Here is a 23,413-nt window from a genome sequence, read left to right as displayed (position 1 = left end):
TTTTTAATTGCTTCCTCCCCCCTCCCCCATCTGCTCTGCTCCTCGCTCCCCTCCATCTTCCTGCCTGACTGCATCCCTCTGGGAGGGTGAAATGCGGGGACCAGATGTGTCCCCGGCTGGAGAGGGCTGGCGGGCAGTCTGTTATTTCCAATCCAGTGGTCCTCCAAATGGACAGGATGAACCAGGGACCAGTGGCGGGAGGGCTGCGGTGAGCCGAGGGGAGCCCTTGTGGTGAGCTGGAAAGCAGTTCACAGGGCCTGAGGGGTGACTCTGGTCCCTTCTACTCCCAAAACCTCCATCCCAAACTCTCCTGGGTCCCCCTCCACAAAAGAACCATGGAGGAAGGGAAGACGGCCATGAACTAGGATGGCCCTGGGAACCGGGATCCCTCCAAAATTAGCCAAGGGTCAGGACATTCCTGGGGGAACCTGGGGACAGACAAGCAGAAGTCTGGGAGGCAGGACTTCTGTGGGGGGCCAAGCAGATGGCTGCAGGTGGCCAGGCCTAGAGGAGAAAGCCCAGTCCTCTCCCTTGGACAGGTCTCCACACTGATGCAGGGTTGGCTCACACTCAGGGACAGGAAGCAGTGCTGTTCTGAGGTCCTGCATGAAGGGACCATGTCTTGGTCCCTGTGTCTGAAGCTCCTGGAACTGAGAGGGGTTCTCTGAACTGGGTAGGAGTTTGTGCTCCAGAGTGGGGTCCAGACCTGAGCTGCGGGGCCTGAGGTGGGTGTGAAGGGCCTGGGAGGAGAGTATTTCCAAACTCCCAGAAGTGGAATCAGGGGCTCTGCCCAGATCACCGAGGTGGAAGAGGCAGGGAGAGGGACCTTAGCGCAGGCTGGGCCCGCAGTGGACCGGGGAGCCATCAATTGCCGTGTCTCGCGGATGACACTCTTTATGTGAGAACAATCCAATCTCAGACTCGCATCTCCGCCCACGGAGATCAGCTGGGAGCTGGCTGTCAGCTCACTGCTGCCCTCGGCACCTGCCAGCTCCCAGGAACCTGGGACCAGCCAGGCTGCCTTCTGGGGAGCGGGCACTCTCAGCCCGACCTCCTGTGATTGAGGGCAGGAGCCACACATGCTTAACTGCATCGGCAGAGTCTTTGTACATTTAATGGGTCGCCCGAGGGCACATTTGCACCGCGGAGCCACAAATGTTTGCTGAGCGAATGGCCATCTGCAGAACAGTCTTGTCTAGAGTGACCTCTTCCACTTGCTTGGGCTGCCCCCAGCCCAAGTGAATTCTGCCTCGTACAGTGTGGCTCCCCCGGCCCCGGCTGCCAGTGCCTGCCTTGCCCTGTGCCTGCTGCCTCTGCACTTGCAGGGGTGGAGGTGGTGATCAAATGAGATAATATATGTGAGGGCCCCAGGAAAAGGGAAGTTATTCAATTTGAATCCAACCAGCACTCAGCAAGGCCTCCTAAGGTCACGGCACCATGCCAGCCTGCTGGGGGCTACAGATGTGAAGCTGTGACGGCTTCTGTGGGAATCATGGAACACAGGGGGGGGGGAAACTCATTAAGACTAATTGGAGAGGAGAAACCCCAGGCGTGCAGGAAAAAATGGTGCCTGTTCACTTCTAAAGGGAAGCAGCTTGGTGCCATGCAAAAGACCAGACCTCAGTTTGAATCCTGACATGCTACTTGGTGCCTAATTCTGGGCATGCTTTTTTTTTTTTTTTTTGCCTTTTAAAAATATATCTTTATTGATTTCAGAGAGAAAGGAACAGGGAGAGACCTTTACAAACATCAATGATGAGAATCACTGATCAGCTGCCTCCTGCATGCCCTCTACTGGGGATCGAGCCAGCATCCTGGGCATATGCCTTGACTGGGAATCTAACCATGACCTCCTGGTTCATAGGTTGACGCTCAACCACAGAGCCACGACCGTCAGGCTGGGCATGTTTCGTTAGGACTCACAGGATCTCAAAGTTGTGTGAAGACGCCTGCAGCTGGTAGGAACTCAGAGTTCGGCTTTGTGTCCTCACCACTCCTCCAAAAAAGGAGGCAAAACCGAGCAGGGAGAAGCTCACCAGAGTGGAGGCTGCCCTCCCCAAACAGCGAGGACTCACTGGAAGTTAGTGGCATTATTTACACGCCACTCACAATGTGCTAAATACCGTTAACATGCTTGTTTTCAGAAGTGAGTTAAACATGGGCTCCTGTAATTTTGTTTACACTATTAATTCATTCAGACAGCCATGTCTTCCCTGAGAGACAGAGGAAAACTTGTGTTGAACTGTCACAATCCAAGTGAGTAAAGAGGAAAGCCCCCATGAGGGTGGGGAGCGGGGCTTTGGGGAGCAAGTGGGAGGAAGGTTGCTCTGGGTTCAAGCCTGTTGGGACTTAGCCTGGAGCCCCACTTAAGACCTGGGGACCACTAAGATGCTCTCCCTGACTGTCCACAGGATTCCTAGCAGCCCACACCCACACTGGAGGACAGGTCAGGCCTCCAGGTGTCCCTGTGTCCTCACCCACCCGGGAGTAGACCTGAGGCTGCAGGAGGAGGCAGAGGGAAACGTTTTCCATCCTCAAAGTTTCTTGTGGTCTTACAGAGTGAAGGTGAGAAAGGGACGGTGTATTGCCATCCTACCTGAGTGTACAGAAGAGAAACATACATCAAGGATAGAGATGGTTTATTAATCATTGTAACAAAAATATATCTATATATCCATGTATATATGAGGAAATAATGGATCAGAGGATATAAACCCAAGTATTCACAACTTTTATAGGTGGTAGTATTAAGGCTGAATTTCCCTTTCTTCTTTTTTAAAAAACTTAAATTCTTTATTGTTAAAAGTATTACATGAGTCTCCTTTTTCCCCCATTGACCTCTCCCTGGCCGCTCCCAACCCCCCACCCTTTCTTCTTTTTTATTTTTCAAAATAATGGTGTTTTTTGTTGTTGTTAATCTTCACCCAAGGATTATGGGTGTTTTTAAAATTCATTTTTAGAGAGAGAGTAAGGAAGAGTGAAACATTGATTGGCTGCCTCTTGTACACGCCCCAACTGGGGATCAAACCCAGTCTAGGTATGTGCCCTGACGGGGAATCAAACCCCCCACCTTTTGGTGTATAGGTCGACATTCCAACCAACTGAGCCAATGGGCCAGGGCTTCCTTTCTTCTTTACACTTCTTTTTACACTGAGTGTGTAGCCTGTTTACAATAAGGATAAAAACCACGAAGCTGTCTTTATTTGGAAATCAAGGCACCACTGATCTTCTGCATTGTCACCAGGACTGTGGCTTTTGCTCCAGGCTTGGGGGATGGGGCTGAAGCTGTCCCTCCCTCAAAACCAGGAAGAGCCAAGCTGGGGCTCCACACCAGGCCCCCTCCTCCTCGTCATCCCTCCTCCTCTGCCATCAGTAGACAGAGCCCTGTGTTAGACTGGGAACGGGGAACAAAGACCTCCAGCCACCTGCCTGCAGGGAAGGTGTTATAAACTGGGGGGGAAGGGGGGGCGGGGAGCACCTTTAAAATAGCAACACATTAACACTCACAAATGTATATATACACGCTGAGAAGCTGAATATAACAAGAGATTAATAAGAGGGTGAGTAGCAGAATGAATGACTAGGAGAGGAGGGTGAGTAAAGGAAGAGGGTGTTGGCGTTAATTGCTCCAAGCTGAGGAAGGCAGGTCAGGGCTCCTGGTGCAGGCTGCTCCAGGATCCAAGAGGGGACAGCGGTCAGGACACCCTGGCAATGCATCTCCCGGCTGACAGCACTTCCCTAACCCTCATCCGTTCCCTCTGGCCCCGAAGGTTGCCAGGGCCATGGGGACTGCAGGGGGCTCTGCAGGCCAGAGGGTGGGGGAGGCAGGGAGGAAGGAGACAAGTCCGGCTCAGTCCCGCTGTCTCTTCTTCCATCCCACCTCCCATCTCTCCTCAGGATTCGAGATGCTCGGAAGTATCCCAGGTCCTCGGGTCTCTGCCCACCTTGTCACTTCCTACTTCCTGTTTTCATCGGTCACGGTGGCTGAGACCATCCTTGTTCCCAGTGCTAGTCACCCGGGGCAGTGAGGGACTCCGCCAGCCTCTTCAAGGTGCTGCTGGGGAGGCGGGCGATGCGGCTGCGGCGGGCGATGGAGGAACTGAGGGCAGAAGGAAGGAGGGAAGGCAGGAAGGTCACAGCTGTGTCCCTGGACTACAGGTGGGAATGGGTGGGTGGACCTGGACCCCAAGCTTTGATCACCAACAAGTACTTCCAAGGCCAGATCTGAGGGAGTGAGAGAGGTGGGGCGGGGAGCTTTGTGGGGTTTGGGAGGGAAGCAGAGGTGAGGGGCTGAGGAGTCCATTCCCTGGATTAACCAGTGAACACTAACGCCTCTCTCATGAAGAGGGGCCTGTGGCCTTTAACCAAAGAAGGTGGCTACCCTTCGCCTCTAGAATAACCCTGTAACAGCAAGGCCAAGGGAACCTGTCAGATGCAGACGCTGGCCCTGCTCGCGGGACTCCCGCTACTGGCTCCAAGGTGTCCAGACACGTGGGGGCCTGCAGTTGGCCCGGGCACCCACCGCCCTGGTGAAAGCTTCTCCCCCCCAGCACCTCCCCAGCCTCACCTCACAAGGCGCCTCTTCTTGCGGGCTGAGGTCGCAGGGAAGGAAAAGGCTGGCTTGGGGCCCTTCGTGGTGAACAGGGGCACGTGTCCACTGAGGGAGGGGAAAGATGAAGGGAGGCAGGTCAGAAGGGAAACAGGAAAGGCTGCAGCGCCTCCTTCCTCCAGCCCCAGCCTGGGGGTGGGGAGGTGGACAGCATGACCTCTGAGGCTTCTTCCTCCCAAGAGGTGGGTTCTCGTCCCCGCCTCTCTCGGCCCGGGCTGACAGCTGAGTGACAGGCCTGCTCTGGGAGAACATCCAGGTGTCAGTTTCTGGTGCGTCCAGGGAACCGGAGTTCAAACGATTTCACCCTTCCACCTGCCCGCTTGGAGCTTGTCACTGAGAGGTGGTTCGGGCTGCGGGAGAGGTGGGGGTGCGGTGGGCAGCCTGCCGCCCTTGGCCTCATACATCCAGGGTGTCTGCCGCGTGTTCTTGCCCTTGGACTGTCCTGAGCTGGTTGTCTCCCCCTACCCTGACATGTGGTGGAAGGTGCGGGTAAGAGCTTCATCTTCTCTGAAAAACGCTGAATAACGTTTTCTGAGTATCCCCCTCCTGGTTCCACACGCCAGGCTAGAGGGTAAAATCTGGGGGTGGCAGCGGCAGATAGAAGTATTTCTCAGGGGCACACAGAACTCCAATCGGGGCAAAGGACCCAAGTGATGCAGAGGAACAGAGAGGGCAGGACTGCCCTTGTGAATTCCTGCTCCCTGCTCACCCTCCCCAGGTGGGGGTCCCATTTGTAGCTACTCATGGGGTGCCACAAACCAGCAGAGCTGGCAGCTTTGAAATAAACAGACAAGGCAGGGCCCTGAGAGTAGCGATGCCTCCCTGAAGCTGTGTGCTCTGCCCTGCTGGGCCTAGGGAGTGACCTGATCAGACCAAAGGGAGAGAGACAGCCAACGCCTAGGCTCCAGGAGCTGGGCTGTTTCACTCCTCCAGGCAGCACCACCGTTCCTCACTGACCCCTGGCTCCCTGCTGGGACGGCTGGGAGGACCATGAGGGGAGACTCACCTGGGGATGAAGGGCTGATCCAGCCTGTTCTGGGGCACATTTTCCCAGCCAGCGCATTCATGGAAACCCAGCTTTGAGGGGGACTCCTCGGAGAGATCAAAGGTGATGTTGAGGTTCTGAGTGGGCAGGGCCACCGGGGTGGAGCAGTTCTGCAGGGCAGAAGGGCCCAGAGGCACCCGGCTTTTGATGACTGTGGCTGGGCAGAAGCGAGGGGAGTGGCCAGGGGAGGCGACCCTTCCCTTTTTGGGGGTGGTGGGTCCGAGTGAAGGCTGAGTCTCAGGCAGGGACCCCCTTCGCAGGCAGGGCAGGAAGGACTGGTGCTGGCGCTTGGTCCCCAGCCTTGGGGCCTGGTGACTGTCTTGCTCTGAGGGGCTCAGTTTCCTTCTTCTCTTCTTCTCCACGGACTGCAGAGCTGCCTGGGCAGAGGTGCTGTCAGGCCCAGGTGGGGCCCCCAGACCGTGCATGAGGCCACTCAGTTGCCTTGCCATGGTCCGGGTCACAGGGCCAGAGTATCCTGGAGGCTCTGGGTACAGAGAAGGAGGGTGTTGAGAGATCAGAGACTGAGCAGAAGAAAGTAAAGTTTCTAGAATTTGGGGAGAGAGACATAGGAGATATGCAGGACTCCTGGGGCCTCTCTGCACACCCTGTGATCCCAGAGGTCCTATCCCAGCACCTGAAGTCCCAGCTACCCCTCGGCACCAATAGGCAGAGGCAGAGCAGGGGCGAGACTCACTTGGCTCTGAACACAGCTCCTGAGCCAGAGGTGCCTCCCTGGCTGGGCCAGGAGTCCTGGAGGCCTCTGTTCCAGGCCCAGGTTTTTCCTCTCGCACCAGCTGCTGCAGAGTCTCGAACTCTGAGATCATGTCAGGGGTCAGGAGGTTGGCTGCTTGGAGCAGGGCGTACTGCCGCTGGGCCAGGCACAGCACCTTCAGCGCCAACCTGGAACAGAGAGAAGGGGATGCCCATCCTACTCCGACCCGGCTGGCCAGGGTCCTCGCCCCATTGCTCCCAGTGTGGGGAGGAGCACAGGTGGGCTGGCAGCCCCACCATCCCAGCCATGGCTCCTGCTATGCCACATCCTTGCTGAAGACCAAGTTGGCAGAGATGGTCACAGGTAATGGTGAGCGGCTTTACCCACCTAAACATGCCTCCCGACAAAGACAGTGACCTGGGAAGTAGGGAAAGGGTGCTCAGTGGACTTGGACTCAGGTGCAGTGATCTTGAATAAGTGCATTTACCGGAAGAAAGGTAGCGGTGAAGAGCCAGGCTCAAGTCAGACTGCCAGCCGGGCAGCTCAAATCCCTGTTCCATGCCTCCCACCTGCTGAGCTTGGATCACTGCTCACCCTCAGTCTCCACTTCCTTTAAACGGGGATAACCCACCTCATCAGATTGTTGGGAAGATGAAATGAATTATTTTATACAGAGAGTGTTTAAAGAATACTGGTGCCCAGCCGGCGTGGCTCAGTGGTTGAGCATCGACCTAGGAACCAGGAAGTCACAGTTGGATTCCCTGTCCCGGCACATGCCCGGGTTGTGGGCTTGATCCCCAGTGTGGAACGAGCAGGTGGCAGCCAATCAATGATTCTCTCTCGTCATTGATGTTTCTATCTCTCTCTCCATTTCTCTTCCTCTCTGAAATCAATTAAAAAAACACACAAAAGAATACCTGGCATATGTACTCAAGAGTGAGCACTATAAAGTTAGCTAACTATTGTTTCCTGTAAAGTAGAAATAATGCCATCTACCTTGTTAGGATATGAGGAGATTAAATAAGATAGGCTGTGTGATCTGGGTTCTGAGAGCACCCCTAAAAATGCCTGCAGTCTGCGCTTTCTATTGCATGGCTGGGATGCTGGAAGAGTATGTGTGAATCAGTGCATACTTCGCATGCACTGAGGGGCTACTTAAGGGAAATTATGAGCGTAATGCGATTATTGATGTTGTAAATTTAGATTCTAATAAAGCAAATTTCCTTTCTGTCAGGCACACCTACGATAAAAGAGAAAACACAATTATCTCGGTGGGGATTATTCATGGCCAATAATTTATCCTCAGGTAGCATAATCTACTACCTGCCCGGACACCTCTGAGCCTCCTCCTCTGCCCTCAGTGTGCGCCCAGGGAAGCCAAGCTCATTTTCTAAAGCAGCCTCCAGGCCTTTGTGAAAGAAGGCAGGATGTAAATTAAAAAGGACACAGCGGAAACTCATTCCATATCCGCCTGAGCCACACATATAGAGATTGGACTACTAAGGAAAGTGGGTGTTTGGGAGAAATGTACTGGCTAGATGTCAGATGAGCAGGTCTGGCCCCATCCCTCTCGCTGTAGTTGTATGGCCCTGGGCAAGTGCCTCAGTACCCACCCCATCTGACAAATGGACACTTGGTCTATGTCAGGGGTTTTCCAACTAGATTGGAAGAAGCCCATCTAAGGACATTTTAAATGGAGCAACTCTGCCTTATCTCTTCTCCGTATTAGACTTCAGCGTAAGATTTCATTGAAGGACTTGGCAGCAATAAAAATTCTGAAAACCACTGAACTGGAAAATCTAAGATTGACTCCGTACCCTGGTGGTCTCAGAGCCTAAAGTCTAAAGACAAAGAGAAATTATTTTCGACGATCTGATTGTGACGGTCTTTCCAAGTATGGATGCGATCAAGAATGTTCTGCAACCCCTAACACTTGGGGTCTTCTGTCACATTTTATTAGCACTTCAGCACAAAGAAGTAGGGAGAATAATCAGGACTATGATCCCCAAATCACAGCCACGACCGAAGCAACCTGTCAGAAGCCACAAGACCAAAAGCACGGCAGGAGTGAGAACCCTGGTGTCCTGGCTCCTCAAAATGGGGGTCACCAGGCAGAGAGACCCTGAGTGATAAGTGGGAGCCAGTGGCTGTTCCCTGCGCTCCAGGGGACATCGCGCCAGTGCGTCCCTGCCACTGCTGGGCCCCAGGGAGTCAGCAGCAGGAGACAGATAATAAGCTGCTGATTATTCAGGCTGCAGCATTTTTGCTGAGTTGGAAACAGACACTCCCCAACAAGAAATAAAATTAAACAGGCCCTTCTGTCTGAGAGCTTTAAATACATTGCCTAGCATGAAGCATGCTGGGGAGGGCGGAGTGGGGTTGGCAGCAGCAGAGCTAAGTGGCAGGGGATTTATGTTCTGGGGGGCCAAGGGAAAAAAATATTCGCAGCACCTCTCTATTAAGCACAGAAATAATGGTCCGAAATCTATCTCTCTGGCTTTAGGTGGTGGTTTGTATTTACTTCTGAGAAGAAAACAGCTACAGCCAGTCTATGGCTGTGGATGAAGAGACATGGTAAACACCTGACTCAGGAAGGCTGCCCCTCCCTCAGCCTGCCACCTGACTTCTCTTGGCAGCTCCCTCCTTGCTGAGCACGGGCAGGCAGCTTGGCCCTCAGACTGGAAAGCAAAGCACTAACCCAGGGGTCCTGCCCTAACGGGGTGCTTGCCAGCCATCCCGATGGACTTTGGTGTTTTGCTTCCCTTTTGTTGGGCTGCCAGCTATGTGGAGGTGTAAATAGAGAGAGGATAAATAAATAGAGTAGGTGATAATATCAAGTTGTTAAAAGCAGATAATGGCCAGCCAGCCGGCCGGCTTGGCTCAGTGGTTGAGCATCGACCTAGGAACCAGGAGGTCACGGTTCGATTCCTGGTCAAGGCACATGCCTGGGTTGCAGGCTCAATCCCCAGTGTGGGGCGTGTAGGAGGCAGCCAATCAATGATTCTCTCTCATCAATGATGTTTCTCTCTCTCTCTCTCCTCTCTCTCTCTCTCTCTCTCCCTTCCTCTCTGAAATCAATAAAAATTTATTAAATTTTTAAAGAATGCAGATAATGGACAATGCTGAAAAAATTTGACTCTTAACTAGAGCAGAACCAGAGCTTTTGTGACTTAGTACCAACTCCCACCCCAGGAGGCTGGAGCGCATCTTCTCCCTTCTTGCACCCCAGAGAAGAGTAAACTTAGTACCAACTCCCACCCCAGGAGGCTGGAGCCCATCTTCTCCCTTCTTGCACCCCAGAGAAGAGTAAGAGGATACCTACTGCTTAGAATGGTCCCTTTCCAGGTTCTGTGGTGAGAGGTGGCCCACGACCTGCTTGGCCTCCAGGGTCAGGCCAGGGGACTCCAGCCCTGACTGTCGGAGGCTCTGTTCTGACACCCGGATCGGAACCTGAAGAGGAAGGAAGTCATGGGTAGAGGGCCCGTGATGACAGCTCTCCCTATGTACGCAGCTTCTAAAACCTTTCCCCCTCCAAGAGTGGGATGACGGCTCCTAGAATGTCCAGGTCCTTGTCTGGCTTTTCTTCCTCCCAGTCTCCATCCTCCCTGCCTGCTCTCCTGATGGTAGCACACCCTCCTCACTTCCAGACACACAGGATCCGACAGAACAGCTCTCCTCAGACAGGACCTGAAAGCCTCCAATGACTAAGATGTGACCTCCAGGTAGAGAACCTGGGCCTGAAGGGACTCCGTGAGTCGGAGAGGGATTTCCTCGAATATTCCACCAGCTCTAAGTCCTACCTCCTTGGCCGGGTCTTTGTCTTTGTCCTCCGAGGGCTGCTCCTGGTCTGAAGAATTCCCTCCCCTGACCCTCTCCACTTGGACCTCTGTCCCCAGGCTTTCCTCTTGAAGGACTGCAGATCCTGGGTGGAGCTCTGGGGTACGGGGCTGGCTGGGAAGACGAGATGGTGGGGAGGAGCTGGAAAAGCTAAGGGGGAAATGAGAGGTTTAGGGGCGGGAAGTAGGGGCAGGTGGGGAAAGCAGGGAGGGGGCAGGCGGTACAGAGCCTGGAAGGATGGATGCTTGGGTAACAAGTGAGCAGTAGCTGAGGGGGGGAGAAGGAGCCAGAAATTTTCTGGTTTAGGAAACAATGACACGAACCTCTTAGCTGTACCTTCTTTTGAATAGTAGATGCTGCCTATACAGGCTGGGGTATCATTTACTCATTTGACACAGAGCATTCTGGGTGCCAATCAGTGTGCTGGGCACTGGGTGGGAACCCCTAGCTCAGCCGTGGGCAAACTACGGCCCGCGGGCCGGATCCGGCCCGTTTGAAATGAATAAAACTAAAAAAAAAAAAAAAAGACCGTACCCTTTTATGTAATGATGTTTACTTTGAATTTATATTAGAGTAGTCCCTTCAGGCCCAGGTTCTCTACCTGGAGGTCACATCTTAGTCACACAAACACTCCATCCATGTTTTTGTTCCGGCCCTCCGGTCCAGTTTAAGAACCCATTGTGGCCCTCGAGTCAAAAAGTTTGCCCACCCCTGCCCTAGCTCCAGATGCCAGAACAGAAGCAAGGCGTCCTCGCCTTCCAGAAGCTGGAGAAGGGGGTCTTTCCCTGCCAAACTGAAGGATGAGGCAGGTATGGGCCACAGAACTTACGGTGGTTGTGGAGTGCCTGATTTGGGGGGTTGTGGGAGGTCCTGTTGGGGAGCCTGGGCTCCCGCCTCATACATTCGAAGCTTCTCCCTCAGACTGGCCACCTGGAACCCAAACAGCCAGTTCCTCAGAGTCCAAGTGAGCAAAGGAGGTAGGGGCTGCCCCGTCCCCCTGGCATAGAGTCCTGGCCACACCCCAATGCTCCCGTCTCTTGTTCTCCTGCCCCCCACCCCACGAGCCCTGCCTCCCAGCCATGCTCCCCAGGCGGGCTCCTCACCTCAGCCTGCAGCTGCTGGCAGATAGTGGCGTACTGGCTGATGTGACAGTCCAGGCTGACCACATTGCTCTTCAGCTGAGACAGGGACACAGGGAGAGATCTGTTTGTTCATTCAAAGTAGCTTTCAGCCACCACTGCAAAAGGCCAGGCATTGTGCCAGGCACCTCACTCATATTCCCGTGACTCACTCACAACTAGGGAAACAGACTTGGGAAGGTCAGTGGCTTGAACCCAAGACCCCTGACCGCCTGGCTAACGCACTCACCAGGCAGCCCCGGGAGAGCTAGAGCTCCTGGAGGCGGCAGGGGAAACCAGCGCCGCTCTGCCCTTATCTGTTACATGCTGGTGTTTATGTTGTTTTGCTGCTAAAAGCAAGTCTGAAAAAGATCACTGGCCAACACTCTGCACGCCCTGCTGTTGCTTCCCTCTTGAGACGATTCTGCCTCAGTCGTCCAATGCCGTATTTTACTCTTTTTTCAAGTCTTGGAGACCGTCCTGCCTCTCCCCGACCCGAGGTCTTCCCAAGGGCAGGGACTGGGTCACTTCTATCCGTTTCCCTGAAGACAGAGGCTCTGGAAGGTCTTCCCTCTGCCTTGTGGGAGTCCTCGTTCCACCCCTTCCTCCTCCCAGCCTGGGGACTCCCCCAGGTCAGGCTGCACGCACCGAAAGTTTGATCTCCTTGGCCCGGTCGGCGTACTTGAGGGTGTTGTACGTGTCCTCATACGTCAGGCTAGAGGGGCTGATGGCAGCAATCATCACTGTGCGGCAGTTGCCCCCAATGGAGTCCTTGAGCAGGCGGGTCAGCTTGCTGTCCCGGTAGGGCACATGGGACTTGCGACCCTGGGGGGCAGCGAGCGGGCCTGGCGTGAGGTGGCTGGACTAGGCAGACCCAGGCTGGGACCTGGCAGCCTCTGGCCCAGGGCTGAAGGGAGGAACCCTTGGCTTTGGGCATTCAGGGGCTGTCCTGTGGGGAACCCTGGGTCTGTGCAGCCTTACCTTTGCATCGGCCAGGGCATTGAGGACATTGATGAGGGCCAGCAGGGAGCGGTTGATGTTGGCACCCTCCCGCAGCCGCTCCCCCTTCGCGTGGGTGCTGGACGCCCGCTCGGAGCCAGCCAGGTCAATCAGGCTCATCTTGGCCACCTGAAGGGCCTGGGTCAGACCGGGAACGCGGTCCTGCTGCTTCACGTAGATCTGGGGGCAGGGGGCAGGGGTGAGGGGGAGCTGGGCATCAGGAGCCCCGTCTTCAGGCTCCGACCCATGACCCCTCTCACCTGGAAGATGGCATGGGAGCGGGAGGAAGTAGCGTTGGCGTCAGTGGGGTGCTGTGTGCGGTTACGGTTCCCCCTGGTCAGCATCTCCAGCAGCTGCTCAGCTGAGGTTGGCTACAGAGGAGATGACCGGGAAGGGAGCTGTGGTTTCCCCGACCAGGACTTCCCCCCGGCAGGAGGGCTGATCTTCAGAACCCAAGTCACCAGCACCGCATGGGATACGGGGCAGAGCCAACTGCCTGGTGAGGGAACTTCGCAGGACCAACGGGACTGCTCATGCCACCCGAGCCCAATGTCACACCTGGTGGAAGGAAAGTCCTTGTACCACCACCCCCTTGTCGGGATCCTCACGGATGGCAAGGGGTCCCTTGGGCTCCAGAAGGTCGTGGATTTGCTCATTGTACACCTGAGGAGAAAGGGAGCAAGGGAGAGACCTGAGGGACAGGGCCCCTCCGGAAACCTGTCCCCTAGGGGCTGGGAGGGCTGAGCTTGTTGTTTTGCGAATGGCATGGCGTTAAGTGACAGAGCAGGTTTAGTTCACACAGTCTCTCTCTGAGCTGTTTCTGCCCTCTGGGCTCTCACTGGGGCCCCATCTGCCCACTTCCTACCACCCTCTCCCCCCGCTACGCCACTCCACTCCCTCCTGAGGTGGTTGTGAGAATGAGAGATGGGTGGCCCAGTCCCAGGGAGGGGACAGCCCTACCTCCTGGTAGCTGATGAGCACCTCGAATTGCTTCTCCTCCTGGCGGGCCTCCAGCCGCCTGTACAGTTCCATGGTGGTCAGGTACATGATGCCGGGGTCCCCCTCTCTTCCCAGCATGGTGTGTGTCTTCCCGGCCCCAGTGGCCCCATAGGCAAACACTGCAGGGGACAGAGTGGGGAGTAGGGTGGTGACAGGGCCAGACCCACCTTTCTAGTGGCTCCCCCTGTGCATTTCCACCCAGCTCACCCTTCCCTCCCCACCCCCTTCCTTTGCCTTCCATCTGCTTCCAATCACTCACATCCGCCATGCTGGCAATGCAGCTTGAGGTCCCCACATCTACGTCCTGGCTTCCCTATAGGTCTGCCAATTCTAGGGCAAAGGGGTCTCCAAGGTGGGTGTGGCACCTCCCTTCCGCAGGGATGCCCTCTCCTCTGCTGAAGGCCCGGCTTCCTATAGGTCTGCCAATTCTAGGGCAAAGGGGTCTCCAAGGTGGGTGTGGCATCTCCCTTCCGCAGGGATGCCCTCTCCTCTGCTGAAGGCCCAGGCTCTTTCCCTTCCATCACTTACCTCAGTTTATAACCACACACTTGTGAGTGTGATTTTGATGAGTGTCTTCTTCCCTTCCTTCCCCCCTGCCCCGCCCACAGAGACTATAAGTATCAAGAGGACAGGAGCCATGTCTGTCTGAGCTGCTACTGCATCCCAGGGCCCAGGAGAGTACCTCACACACAGGAGAAGGATGAAAGGGGGACCCACAGAGAAAGCAAGGGCCAGAGCCCTCCTCAACAAGTGCCCAGCTGAGGGGGAGGGGACCCCTGTCAGAAGGCACATAAAACCCTGAGAGGGAAGCAGGGAGGCAAGGCGGCTACCAGCCAGGACTCTCCCCGCTGCCGGCCCAGAGTCTCACCGGAGCAGTTGTAGCCCTGGAGGAAGCTGTCCAGGACGCTGTGGGTGGTGTGCTGGAAGACATCCTGCTGGGTGGCCGCCTCGCCAAAGACCCGGTCAAAGACGAAGGTCAGGTCTTTGCCCTTCTTCTTGGGGCCGTCGTGGACGCTGCCCCATTTCAGGCCAAGGAAGCCCCCATCGGGCTCTTCAGGGTCAAACACCAGCACCCGCTCATCCACCACCTGAATCACAGGCCTCCGCTGGCTCTCTAGCTCCCGCGGGGTGGGGGGTCGGACCCGAACCACAACCTGCACCGCGCTGTCCTCCACCGCCATCACCATGGCAACACCTGGGCAGAGACACAATGGATATGAGGGCCAATCCGACCCCCGGCTCCAGAGGAGATGACCAGGAAGGGAGGCTTGCCCCCTCAGTCTAGCATTCAGGGCCTCCCTCCACCCCCACCCCAACAGCGGATCTGTTTTATACCTCAAGAGAGTAAGAATATTGGTGCCAGCACCAATTACTAATAAATACCTCTTTCCCACTTGAAATGCCATGTCTGTCATATCCAAATGGCTATATTTTTTCCAGAGGCCTATTGCTGGGCTCTCTGTAATGCTCCACTAGCCTGTCTGTCCTTGTGCTAACACCACACTGTTTCCATTCTGTGCTTTTACAGTATGCTTTCCATCTAATTAGGCAAGACCGCCCTCCCCCTCCACTAGTCTTTCTTTTTCATGATTTTCCTGGCTATATTCAGACATTTATTGTTCTATTTGACTTTAAGAAAATTTTATTAATTCCATCACCAACCCAGAACTCATCCCATTCCTCGCCCCACAACAACAACAAAAAAACGTTATTGGAATTAAAACTGGAATGGTATTACATTTACATATTTATTTTATATTAAACCTTTCCATGCAAACACACGGCTATTGCCTTTCTATTTGTTCAGATATTTTTTATGTCCCTCAATAAGATTTTATAGTTTTCTTTCTCTTCAGATAGCTCTGTAATTGCCCTTTTAATGCAATTCCCAAGAACTTTATGGACTTAATCACTCTTATGAATGGAACAGCTTCCCTCATTTCTATTCCAGGTGGTAATTGCTAGTATGGAGAAACACGTCTGATTTTTATACATTTGCCTTATAACTACCACCCTCAAACTCTCTTATTAATTCCAATTGTGTGTGTGTTTTTAAAATTAGGGTTTATTGGGTTTTCCAGAGTATGCAATTATATATCAGAAAAGAAAATAATTTTTTAACCTTTTTTCCTCTCTATTTATACCAAATATTTCATTTCCTGTCTATTGCAATCCCTAGAACTTCCACAACAATGTTGAGTAATAATGATGTCAATGAGCATCTCTGTCTTGTTTTTTATTTTAAAGGAAATGGCTTTAGTGCTTCACTACTTAGAAATTATTTTTGGATATATAGTCATTATACTAGTAATTTTTTCTTTTTTTATTTTACTTAGAGTGGTTATGAGAAAGGTCTAAAATTTTACCCAATGCTTTCAGCATCTCCTAATATGTTTCTTCTCCTTTATTTTGTTGAAGTAGTAAATTATTGGATAGTATTCCTGGTATCAAACCAACCATGCATTCTTAGAAAAAACCCTACCCTGACCATGCTCAAGCTTTAAATTTTTAAATCGTCTGACGTGTCACATTTTCTTTGATGATTTTGTCATATTTAAGAAGACATTCCTTCCCCAAGGTAATAACCACTTTTATTATATTTCTATCTAATACATTTTACTTTTTAAATTTAGGTATTTATAAAGTTGGATTTATTTTTTTGGGAATGGTGTGAGGTTTCTAGATTTCTTTTCAAATGGTAAGCAATCATCTCAAGATCATTTATTAAAAACTGTCTTTTTTAAGGACACATATGTAATACCCTTTGTGATACTTTAAGCAATAAAAAAAAACACGAAAAAAAAAACTGTCTTTTTTTAATTTTAGAGCAAGAGGGGGAGGGGGAAAGGGAGAGAGAGAGAGAGAGAGAGAGAGAGAGAGAGAGAGAGAGAGAGAGAAACATTGACCTGCCACTCCACTAATTTATACACTCATTGGTGGATTCTTGTATGTGCCCTGACCAGAAATTGACCTCTCAGCCTTGGTGTATCAGGACAATTCTCTAACCAACTGAGCTACCCTGTCAGGGCTAAATAGTGCATTCTTTCTCTACCAATTTCAAATGCCACATTTAACAAAACTAAATTCTCCTGTAAATGTGAATTTGTTTGTGGACTCTCCATCCTGTTCTGCTGATGTGTCTATTCCTTTCCCAGTAACTCACTGTTGTAATTACTGTGGTTCTATAATATCTCACTTCATTGTTCTTTTTCTTGGCTATTCTTAAGCATCTTGTCTGCCATATAATTTTAGAATCAGCTTACAGAATTCTAGGAAAAATCCTGCTAAGACTTTTAGTGGAGTACTCTGAATTTATAGGTTAATATGAAGAGAATTGGCATCTTCATAATATTAAGTCTTCCCATCTAGGAACATAGTATCTCTTTTCATTATTCACAACTTTATAATCCTCAGTAAAATTTTATCGTTTTCTTCATTTGAGTTTTGTGTATTTCTTGACAGGCTTATTACCAGTTATTGTATAGTCTTTATTATATTGTGAATAGGCTCCTTTAAAAATTGCATTTTCTAATTCATTTTGCCAGAATATAGGAAAGCAACCAATTTCTGTATGCAGATCTTGTATCTGGCCATGTTACTGAACTCCCTTATTAGTTCTAATAGACTGTCATCGATTCTCTTAGGTTTTTCAATTAAATGATGGTATAGTTTGCAAATAATGACAGTGATTTTCTATTTTTAGCTCTTCTATCTTTAGTTCCCCACCCTTCACTGTCCATTAGGAATGGGTGTTAAATTTTATCAGATGCTTTTTTGGCACTAGCGGAGATGATCACAGTGTTTCTCCTTTAATTTGTTAATGTAGAGGGTGACATGAACAGATTTCGTAATGTTGACCTGGCAATAATTCCAAACACTTATTTGCTTATTCCCTCTCGTATTCCCCTCGGACCTCTCTCCATGTTTTTCTCATTTATCCTTCAAGCCAGCCTACCAAGGGTAGAGATGGAATTTTTGGAATGCAGGAGTCACAGATATCCTGGAAAAGTTCAACCCAACTCTAGGGATATGTTAACAGGAATAAGGGGCTGTTCCTGGGGATATGAACAGATGAGTGCTTTTGCAGGTTCTGCTGACAGGACCAAGGTCATTCAGGAAAGAAAACTGGAATTTCTACCTAATACTACAGCGAAGAACTCATGTTTGTTTGCTTGTTTGGGGGGGAGGGGAGAATGAGGCAGATTGAGCTGATTTGAAACTCCTGTTCCCACCTCTAAACTTCTTAATTTCTCCCTATACAAAACAAAGATATCAACCAATAAAAAACTATATATATTTTTTTTCATATACATATATGAAGGGAGAAGGAGATAGAAACATCAATGATGAGAATCATTGATCGGCTCCTTCCTGCACACCCCCTACTGGGGATTGAGCCTGCAACCCCGGCATGTGCCCTGACCAGGAATTGGACCGTGGCCTCCTGGGTTTATGGGTCAACGCTCAACCACTGATCCACACTGGCCTGGCCAATAATCTTTTTACATGTGTATAATTTCTTTTCTTGTTCCAGCAATTGGACTGCAACTGCCTACCCACTAGATGAGGGACTGTTTAAGCATTGTATGAGTAGGATCTCCTTTCATCTCCATCACAATCCCACAAACAGATACTATTCTTAAACTCATTTTTCAATGAGCAAATTGAGACTGAGAGGGTTAAGCAACTTGCCCAGGATTCCAATGCTAGTGATGAAGCCTGGTTCCAACCCAGGCAGTCTTGACTGCAGAGTCTGCATACAGCCTTATAATGAAGGCTATATTATGCTTTCCTGATCACATTGTTGGAATAGTCTCTTATGTTTTTTAATAATTATAATTGCTTTTATGTAACTAGCGTAATGTATTATGCAAACAGTTTCAGCTATATGGACTATACCTAATTTTCAACACTCAGAATTCCTGTCTCCCATCCTCGCATTTCCCTCCCCACAATCACCCTTCGCCCAGGGAAGAGAAGGCAGAGGCTGCTGGGCCCCACAGCCTGGGTCTACACTGGCTGCCTTAATGGCAGTCCCAGCTCCCCACAGGGAGGGTTTCAGCTGAGGAGCAGCGACAGAGCAGCCTAACATTCTAAGCAGGAAATTAAAAAGGGCACTGGCAGCGGAGTGCGTGTAACCTTTACAGTTCTCTCCTCTCCGCTTCCTGAGGGCCAGCGAGGCAGACTGTTTGCCTAATGAGATGTTTTCCTCCTCTCTGAAACAGCGCTAGGGGCATGGGTTGGGGGTGGGGGGTGACACTGGCATGGCTGCGGCTAGGACACCGGGGTCCTGGTCCTCTGCTCTGCATTGGACTGTGGGAGGTCTTTCCACCGGCCACATCGCATCCATGCTTCCCCCCTTTGAGAGCCAGAGAGAGCAGCTACAGCTCTGCTCCCGCCCCGGGGGGATGGGGAGATTAATGAGAGAACGTTTGTCAAGTTTGCTTTGATCCTCAGTTGGAAAGAGCATTTCAGCCCAAAGTACGAGGGAGATGATTCTTTAATAAGATCTTCAGGGTTCTGAGCCAGCCACAGTCACGTCCTGCTTCTAACCCAGGGCAGCTCATTAAAACCCAGAGGCTAGTTCACTGCCGAGCTGGGAATGGGAAGCCAAGATTCAGTTGTTTTCAGGATAGCTTCCTCCGCCCCCCTCAAAGGGACAGGCGGAACAAGACCAAACTCCTCAGAAGCCGCGAGAGAAGAATTTCTGAGGACTGGAGGGGATCCGCCTGCAGACATCGAGAGCTGGGAAGGCAGGCGGGGCCTAGCCCTTGGATATTCTGTTTTTACAGGGATTGCTGTAGTCCCCTTCACTGCTCCTTCACAACTCGCACACACTGTGTTTCTTGTCCTTACGCTCCAAAAGAGCAGAACCCTCTCCTGATACAATCTGTGCACCCCAGATGCCCAGGCACCGGACCCAGCCTGCAGTGAAGGCTCTATCATCCTTACCCTATGGGTGAATAAAGGCCAGAGAAGGGCACAGTCTGAATCCAAAAGTCTAAAAGTAATTGCTATGACAGCTAACATTTATTGAGTGCCTACCATGTATCGGGACCTGTGCTAAATGCCTTACAAAGGGCGTCATTTAACTTTCACAACACCCTCATTCTGTAGTTAGATCCGTAGGCTCAGTAAGGAACTTGTCACATGGATGATAAGTAGCAAGGTCAGAACTTGACCTTGTTCAGACTGTCAGCAGAGGCAATCCATACTCTTTGTACCAGACCATTCTGCCCTGTAGCTGTGCTTTTGTGGCTTCTGCCTCCCCTCACCCTAGTACCTACAGGGCAACATCCAAAGACCACTGGTTCTTTCTATGGTTGGTTGCGAAGAGAAGAGCTGTGTTCTCTTGTGTGTGTGTGTGTTTGTGTGTTTAATAAGCAATCATAAGATGTAGCTGATGACAATTTTGCTTGTTCCTAATTTTATTTTTATTTATTTCTCTTGTCTTATAGTTATGGCTAGGATCTCTGGTACACTATTGAACAGAGGCAGCAAGAGTGAACAATCTTGCCTTTTTGCTGCTTTTATAAGGAATGCTCCTATTATTTCACTTGGTGTTGGTTTAAGAAAATTTACCTCTATTTCTAGTTTACCAAATTACAAAAAAAAAAAATCATGAATGGGTGTTGAATTTTATTGAATTCTATTTCTGTGCCTAATAGAATATGTTTTCTCCTTTAATCTATAGTTATGTAAATTGTATTGGTAGATTTTCTAATGTTAAACCATTCTCGTATTCCTGGGATAAACCCAGTTTGGTCATAATGTATTTTTTTTTTTTTTAATATATTTTATTGAGTTTTTACAGAGAGGAAAGGAGAGAGATAGAGAGTTAGAAACATCGATGAGAGAGAAACATCGACCAGCTGCCTCCTGCACACTCCCCACTGGGGATGTGCCCGCAACCAAGGTACATGCCCTTGACCGGAATCGAACCTGGGACCTTTCAGTCCGCAGGCCGACGCTCTATCCACTGAGCCAAACCGGTTTCGGCCATAATGTATTTTTTAATATACATTGCTGGTTTCTGATTAATATTTAATACTTTTTTACAACTACATTTATAAAAGATTGACTTATCATTTTTTTTTTTTGGTCTTATTTTTAGTATCACAAAATAGACTGGAAATGTTTTCTTGGTTTTTATTTTGGGGGGGTAGTTTATATAAGATTAGAATAATTTCTTCTAATTGCTTATAAATTTCTGGTTGAGTTTGGTAGGTTGCTTTTTTATTTGTTTGTTTTCTGTTAATTCTAACCCAAGGATACTTTTTTTCATTGATTTTTAGAGAGCGTGGGAGGGGGAGAAGGGGAGAGAGAAAGAAGAGAAACATAGATGTGAAGAGACACAAAATTTGGTTGCCTCCCACATGCACCCCGACTGGGGTAGGGAATTGAACCTACAACCCAGATACATGCCCTTGACCGGAATCAAACCCAAGACCCTCCAGTGCATAGGCCAATGCTCTAACCACTGAGCAACAGGCCAGGGTGGTAGGGTTTGTTGTTGTTGATTTCAGAGAGGAAGGGAGAGGGAGAAAGAGATAGAAACATCAATTATTAGAGAGTGTCATCGATCAGCTGCCTCTCGCACACCCCATACTGGGCATCTAGCCCACAACCTGGGTATTTGCCCTGACCGGGAATCAAACTGTGATCTTTTGGTTCATAGGTCGACGCTCAACCACTGAGCCATGTGGGCCTGGCTGTTGTCTTTGATGGATGTGTCAGTACATTTTAAACTAATTTAATTTCCTCAATGGCCCTAAGTTTGTTCAACATTTTCAGAGCTGCTTAAATCAATTTTGGTAAATTGTGGTTTTTTTCCCTAGAAAACTGTCCAAAAGCATTGTTAAAAAGGGTGTTCCATTAAACTTGTTCTCTCTCTTTTAATTTCTCAGTAACTGAAGTTATGTCTCTATTTTCATGCTTAAGAACATTTTTCTATGTTTCTTTATTGCTAGAGGTTTGGCTTTTTTTATTAGTCTTTTTAAAGATGCAGATTTTGGCTAAGTTAAACCTCTCTATTATGTAATAAAATTCTACTTCATTATTTTCTGCTCTTAACTCCTTTTTATTTCCTACACATTTATTCTATTGTTCTATCTTATTAAACTTGTGTATTTGCCTCACTAACTTTCAGCTTTAAAAAAAAAGTTGAAATGTAAACACTTAAGACTATAAATTACCTTAGAAATATTGCTTTAACTGTATCCCACACGTTTTGTAAATAGTATTTCCACTGTTCCATACTAATTATCTTTTAATTACAATTTTGATATCCCATTTTACTGAGTTAAGTGGGTTTTTAAAAAAGATCTAAAATATGGGTTTGTTTTAATTTCTCTTTCTTTTGTCTTTTTAACTAATTGCTTGTGGAAAGAGAATATGAGTTGAACTCTGATAATTGTTTAAACTTGTTTTGTGGCCAAATAGAGGCAATTTTTATGAATACCCTAAATATGCCACTTGTATACTCTTTTTTTTTTTTTAAATATATTTTATTGATTTTTTACAGAGAGGAAGGGAGAGAGATAGAGAGTTAGAAACATCGATCAGCTGCCTCCTGCACATCTCCCACTGGGGATGTGCCCGCAACCCAGGTACATGCCCTTGACCGGAATCGAACCTGGGACCTTTCAGTCCTCAGGCCGACGCTCTATCCACTGAGCCAAACCGGTTTCGGCTGTATACTCTTTTTGAAAAAAGTATAAATGGAGCTGGGTTGGGTAATATAAAGACCAACAAATTGAGGTATCTTAATTCAACAATGAAATAGGTAGAGAAGGACTGGACACATTTGTAGTTGAAACATGGGATGTGGTGAGGCCGAGAAAATAGAATTGGAAAAGATTGGAGAAAACAGTGTAACACTGAGAAGAAGCTCATTCAGAAAAATGCAGACTTTCTCCCCTGAGCTAGGCTCGACTTCTCTGTGTTTCCCAACCTGTAAAATGTAAATAATATTAGTACCTACCCAATAGAGTTGTTGTGAGAATTAACTAAGTTCATTCAAACATGGTAAGTGCTAAAGAATGTTAGCCATTATTATTAGGATTATTATTAGGATTAACATGACAAACAACATTTTCCCATGATGCCAAAAGTACTGTCTTCAGTAAAAGCCCCTGTTTCCCGCGGGCAGAGACCAGGCTTTATCTTTTCCAAGTTACTTTACCACTTTCAAGAGTCAACGCTAAGGGAAGGCATCCTAGCAGCAGTAGCAGAAAGCATGGTCTAACCATACAGATGTTCTTTCATCCATTCCTTCCTTCAAACTTTACCTCTATAGTAAGTAACTCATTAACTAAGTTCCGGCCGCAGGCAAAGCTCTGCCTTCGGTTCTCCCGCAGAGATGTGGGCAGAGGGTGTTAGCTACCCCACACAGATGCGCAGGGGGTCCCAGGTCTCCAGATGTAGTGTCCGGGAAGACCCAGTTCTCTCTCACACACGGGCAGGAGGACCTCTCACAGAGCGGCTGTCCAGAGGGCCGGGCCCAGTGCAGATGTGCGGACACATCCAGGTCCCGCACAAATGAGCAGAGGAGTCGCGATCTCCTGCGCAGCTGTGTAAGGAAGCGCCATGCTTCCGGCACCGACCCTGCCCGGTTCCCTGGAGACCATTCGGACCCTGCGTGGTCTGCACGCTGCCCCTCGGAATCTCGCTCTAAAGAGGGCGGGCTGGGGCTGCCGCCCTCGGCAGCTGGGGCTGAACGTCCCAGCCCTGCGCGCAGGAGGCCGCGGGAGCGCTTACCCTTCGTCGGTTCCCTGCCGCCGGTGTTGCCGCTCGCTACCGGGTCCCTCGGCCGCAAACCGGAGCCCGGGGCCACCCGACAGTGCGCCCCACAAGCTCCCCTTCCCCCCCAAGAAAACCACCGCCCGCGCCGCGCTTTCAAATCAGCCGGGTCGGTTCATCCGCGCTTCCCATTGGTCAACGCCCGCGTCGCTGATTGGCTGTTTCCTAAGTAACAAAGGACCGGCGCCGCCAGCAGTGCGCGTGCGCACTTCCCGTAACTGTTGTTCGAGGCAGGCTCCGCGGCTGGACGGATTACACCGACCCGCAGTAACCGGCGCGCGTTTGAGATCCGG

At 50.2% G+C, this 23,413-nt stretch overlaps 1 protein-coding gene across 2 annotated transcripts; it reads right to left on the bottom strand.

Annotated features, from left to right (window-relative positions):
* Window positions 1–3,012: 3,012 nt before the first annotated feature.
* On the bottom strand, window positions 3,013–23,221 carry KIF18B (kinesin family member 18B). 2 transcript variants are annotated; one of them, XM_036341887.1, is made up of 15 exons: window positions 23,079–23,221; window positions 14,188–14,514; window positions 13,302–13,438; window positions 12,879–12,983; window positions 12,581–12,691; window positions 12,303–12,500; window positions 11,970–12,146; window positions 11,307–11,381; window positions 11,033–11,133; window positions 10,167–10,353; window positions 9,689–9,816; window positions 6,349–6,554; window positions 5,616–6,138; window positions 4,568–4,657; window positions 3,013–4,099 (listed from the first exon to the last, which is right to left on the bottom strand). In XM_036341887.1, exons 2-15 carry the CDS (start codon window positions 14,504–14,506, stop codon window positions 4,009–4,011), a joined length of 2,448 nt encoding a protein of 815 aa, XP_036197780.1. In that variant the 5' UTR covers window positions 14,507–14,514; window positions 23,079–23,221; the 3' UTR covers window positions 3,013–4,008. The 2 variants fall into 2 exon arrangements, with proteins under 2 accessions (XP_036197780.1, XP_036197779.1); XM_036341886.1 differs by having other exon boundaries at window positions 4,009–4,099; window positions 13,281–13,438.
* Between the last annotated feature and the right edge of the window lie 192 nt (window positions 23,222–23,413).

This window comes from Myotis myotis, unplaced genomic scaffold, assembly GCF_014108235.1.
Source record: "Myotis myotis isolate mMyoMyo1 unplaced genomic scaffold, mMyoMyo1.p scaffold_m19_p_17, whole genome shotgun sequence".
NCBI classification, from domain to species: domain Eukaryota; kingdom Metazoa; phylum Chordata; class Mammalia; order Chiroptera; family Vespertilionidae; genus Myotis; species Myotis myotis.
Note: the sequence above shows the minus strand (reverse complement) of the source record. Positions and strands in the feature narration are given on the sequence as shown.

Bases quoted from the DNA above. Each gene is read 5' to 3' on its own strand.
- KIF18B (XM_036341886.1), bottom strand. From the start codon at position 14,506: ATGGTGATGGCGGTGGAGGACAGCGCGGTGCAGGTTGTGGTTCGGGTC. The intron at 13,439-14,187 runs GTGAGACTCTGG...TGTCCCCTGCAG, and splicing joins CCAGGGCTACAACTGCTCCG to TGTTTGCCTATGGGGCCACT. The intron at 4,658-5,615 runs GTGAGTCTCCCC...CCCCTCCCTCAG, and splicing joins GATCAGCCCTTCATCCCCAG to TGGACACGTGCCCCTGTTCA.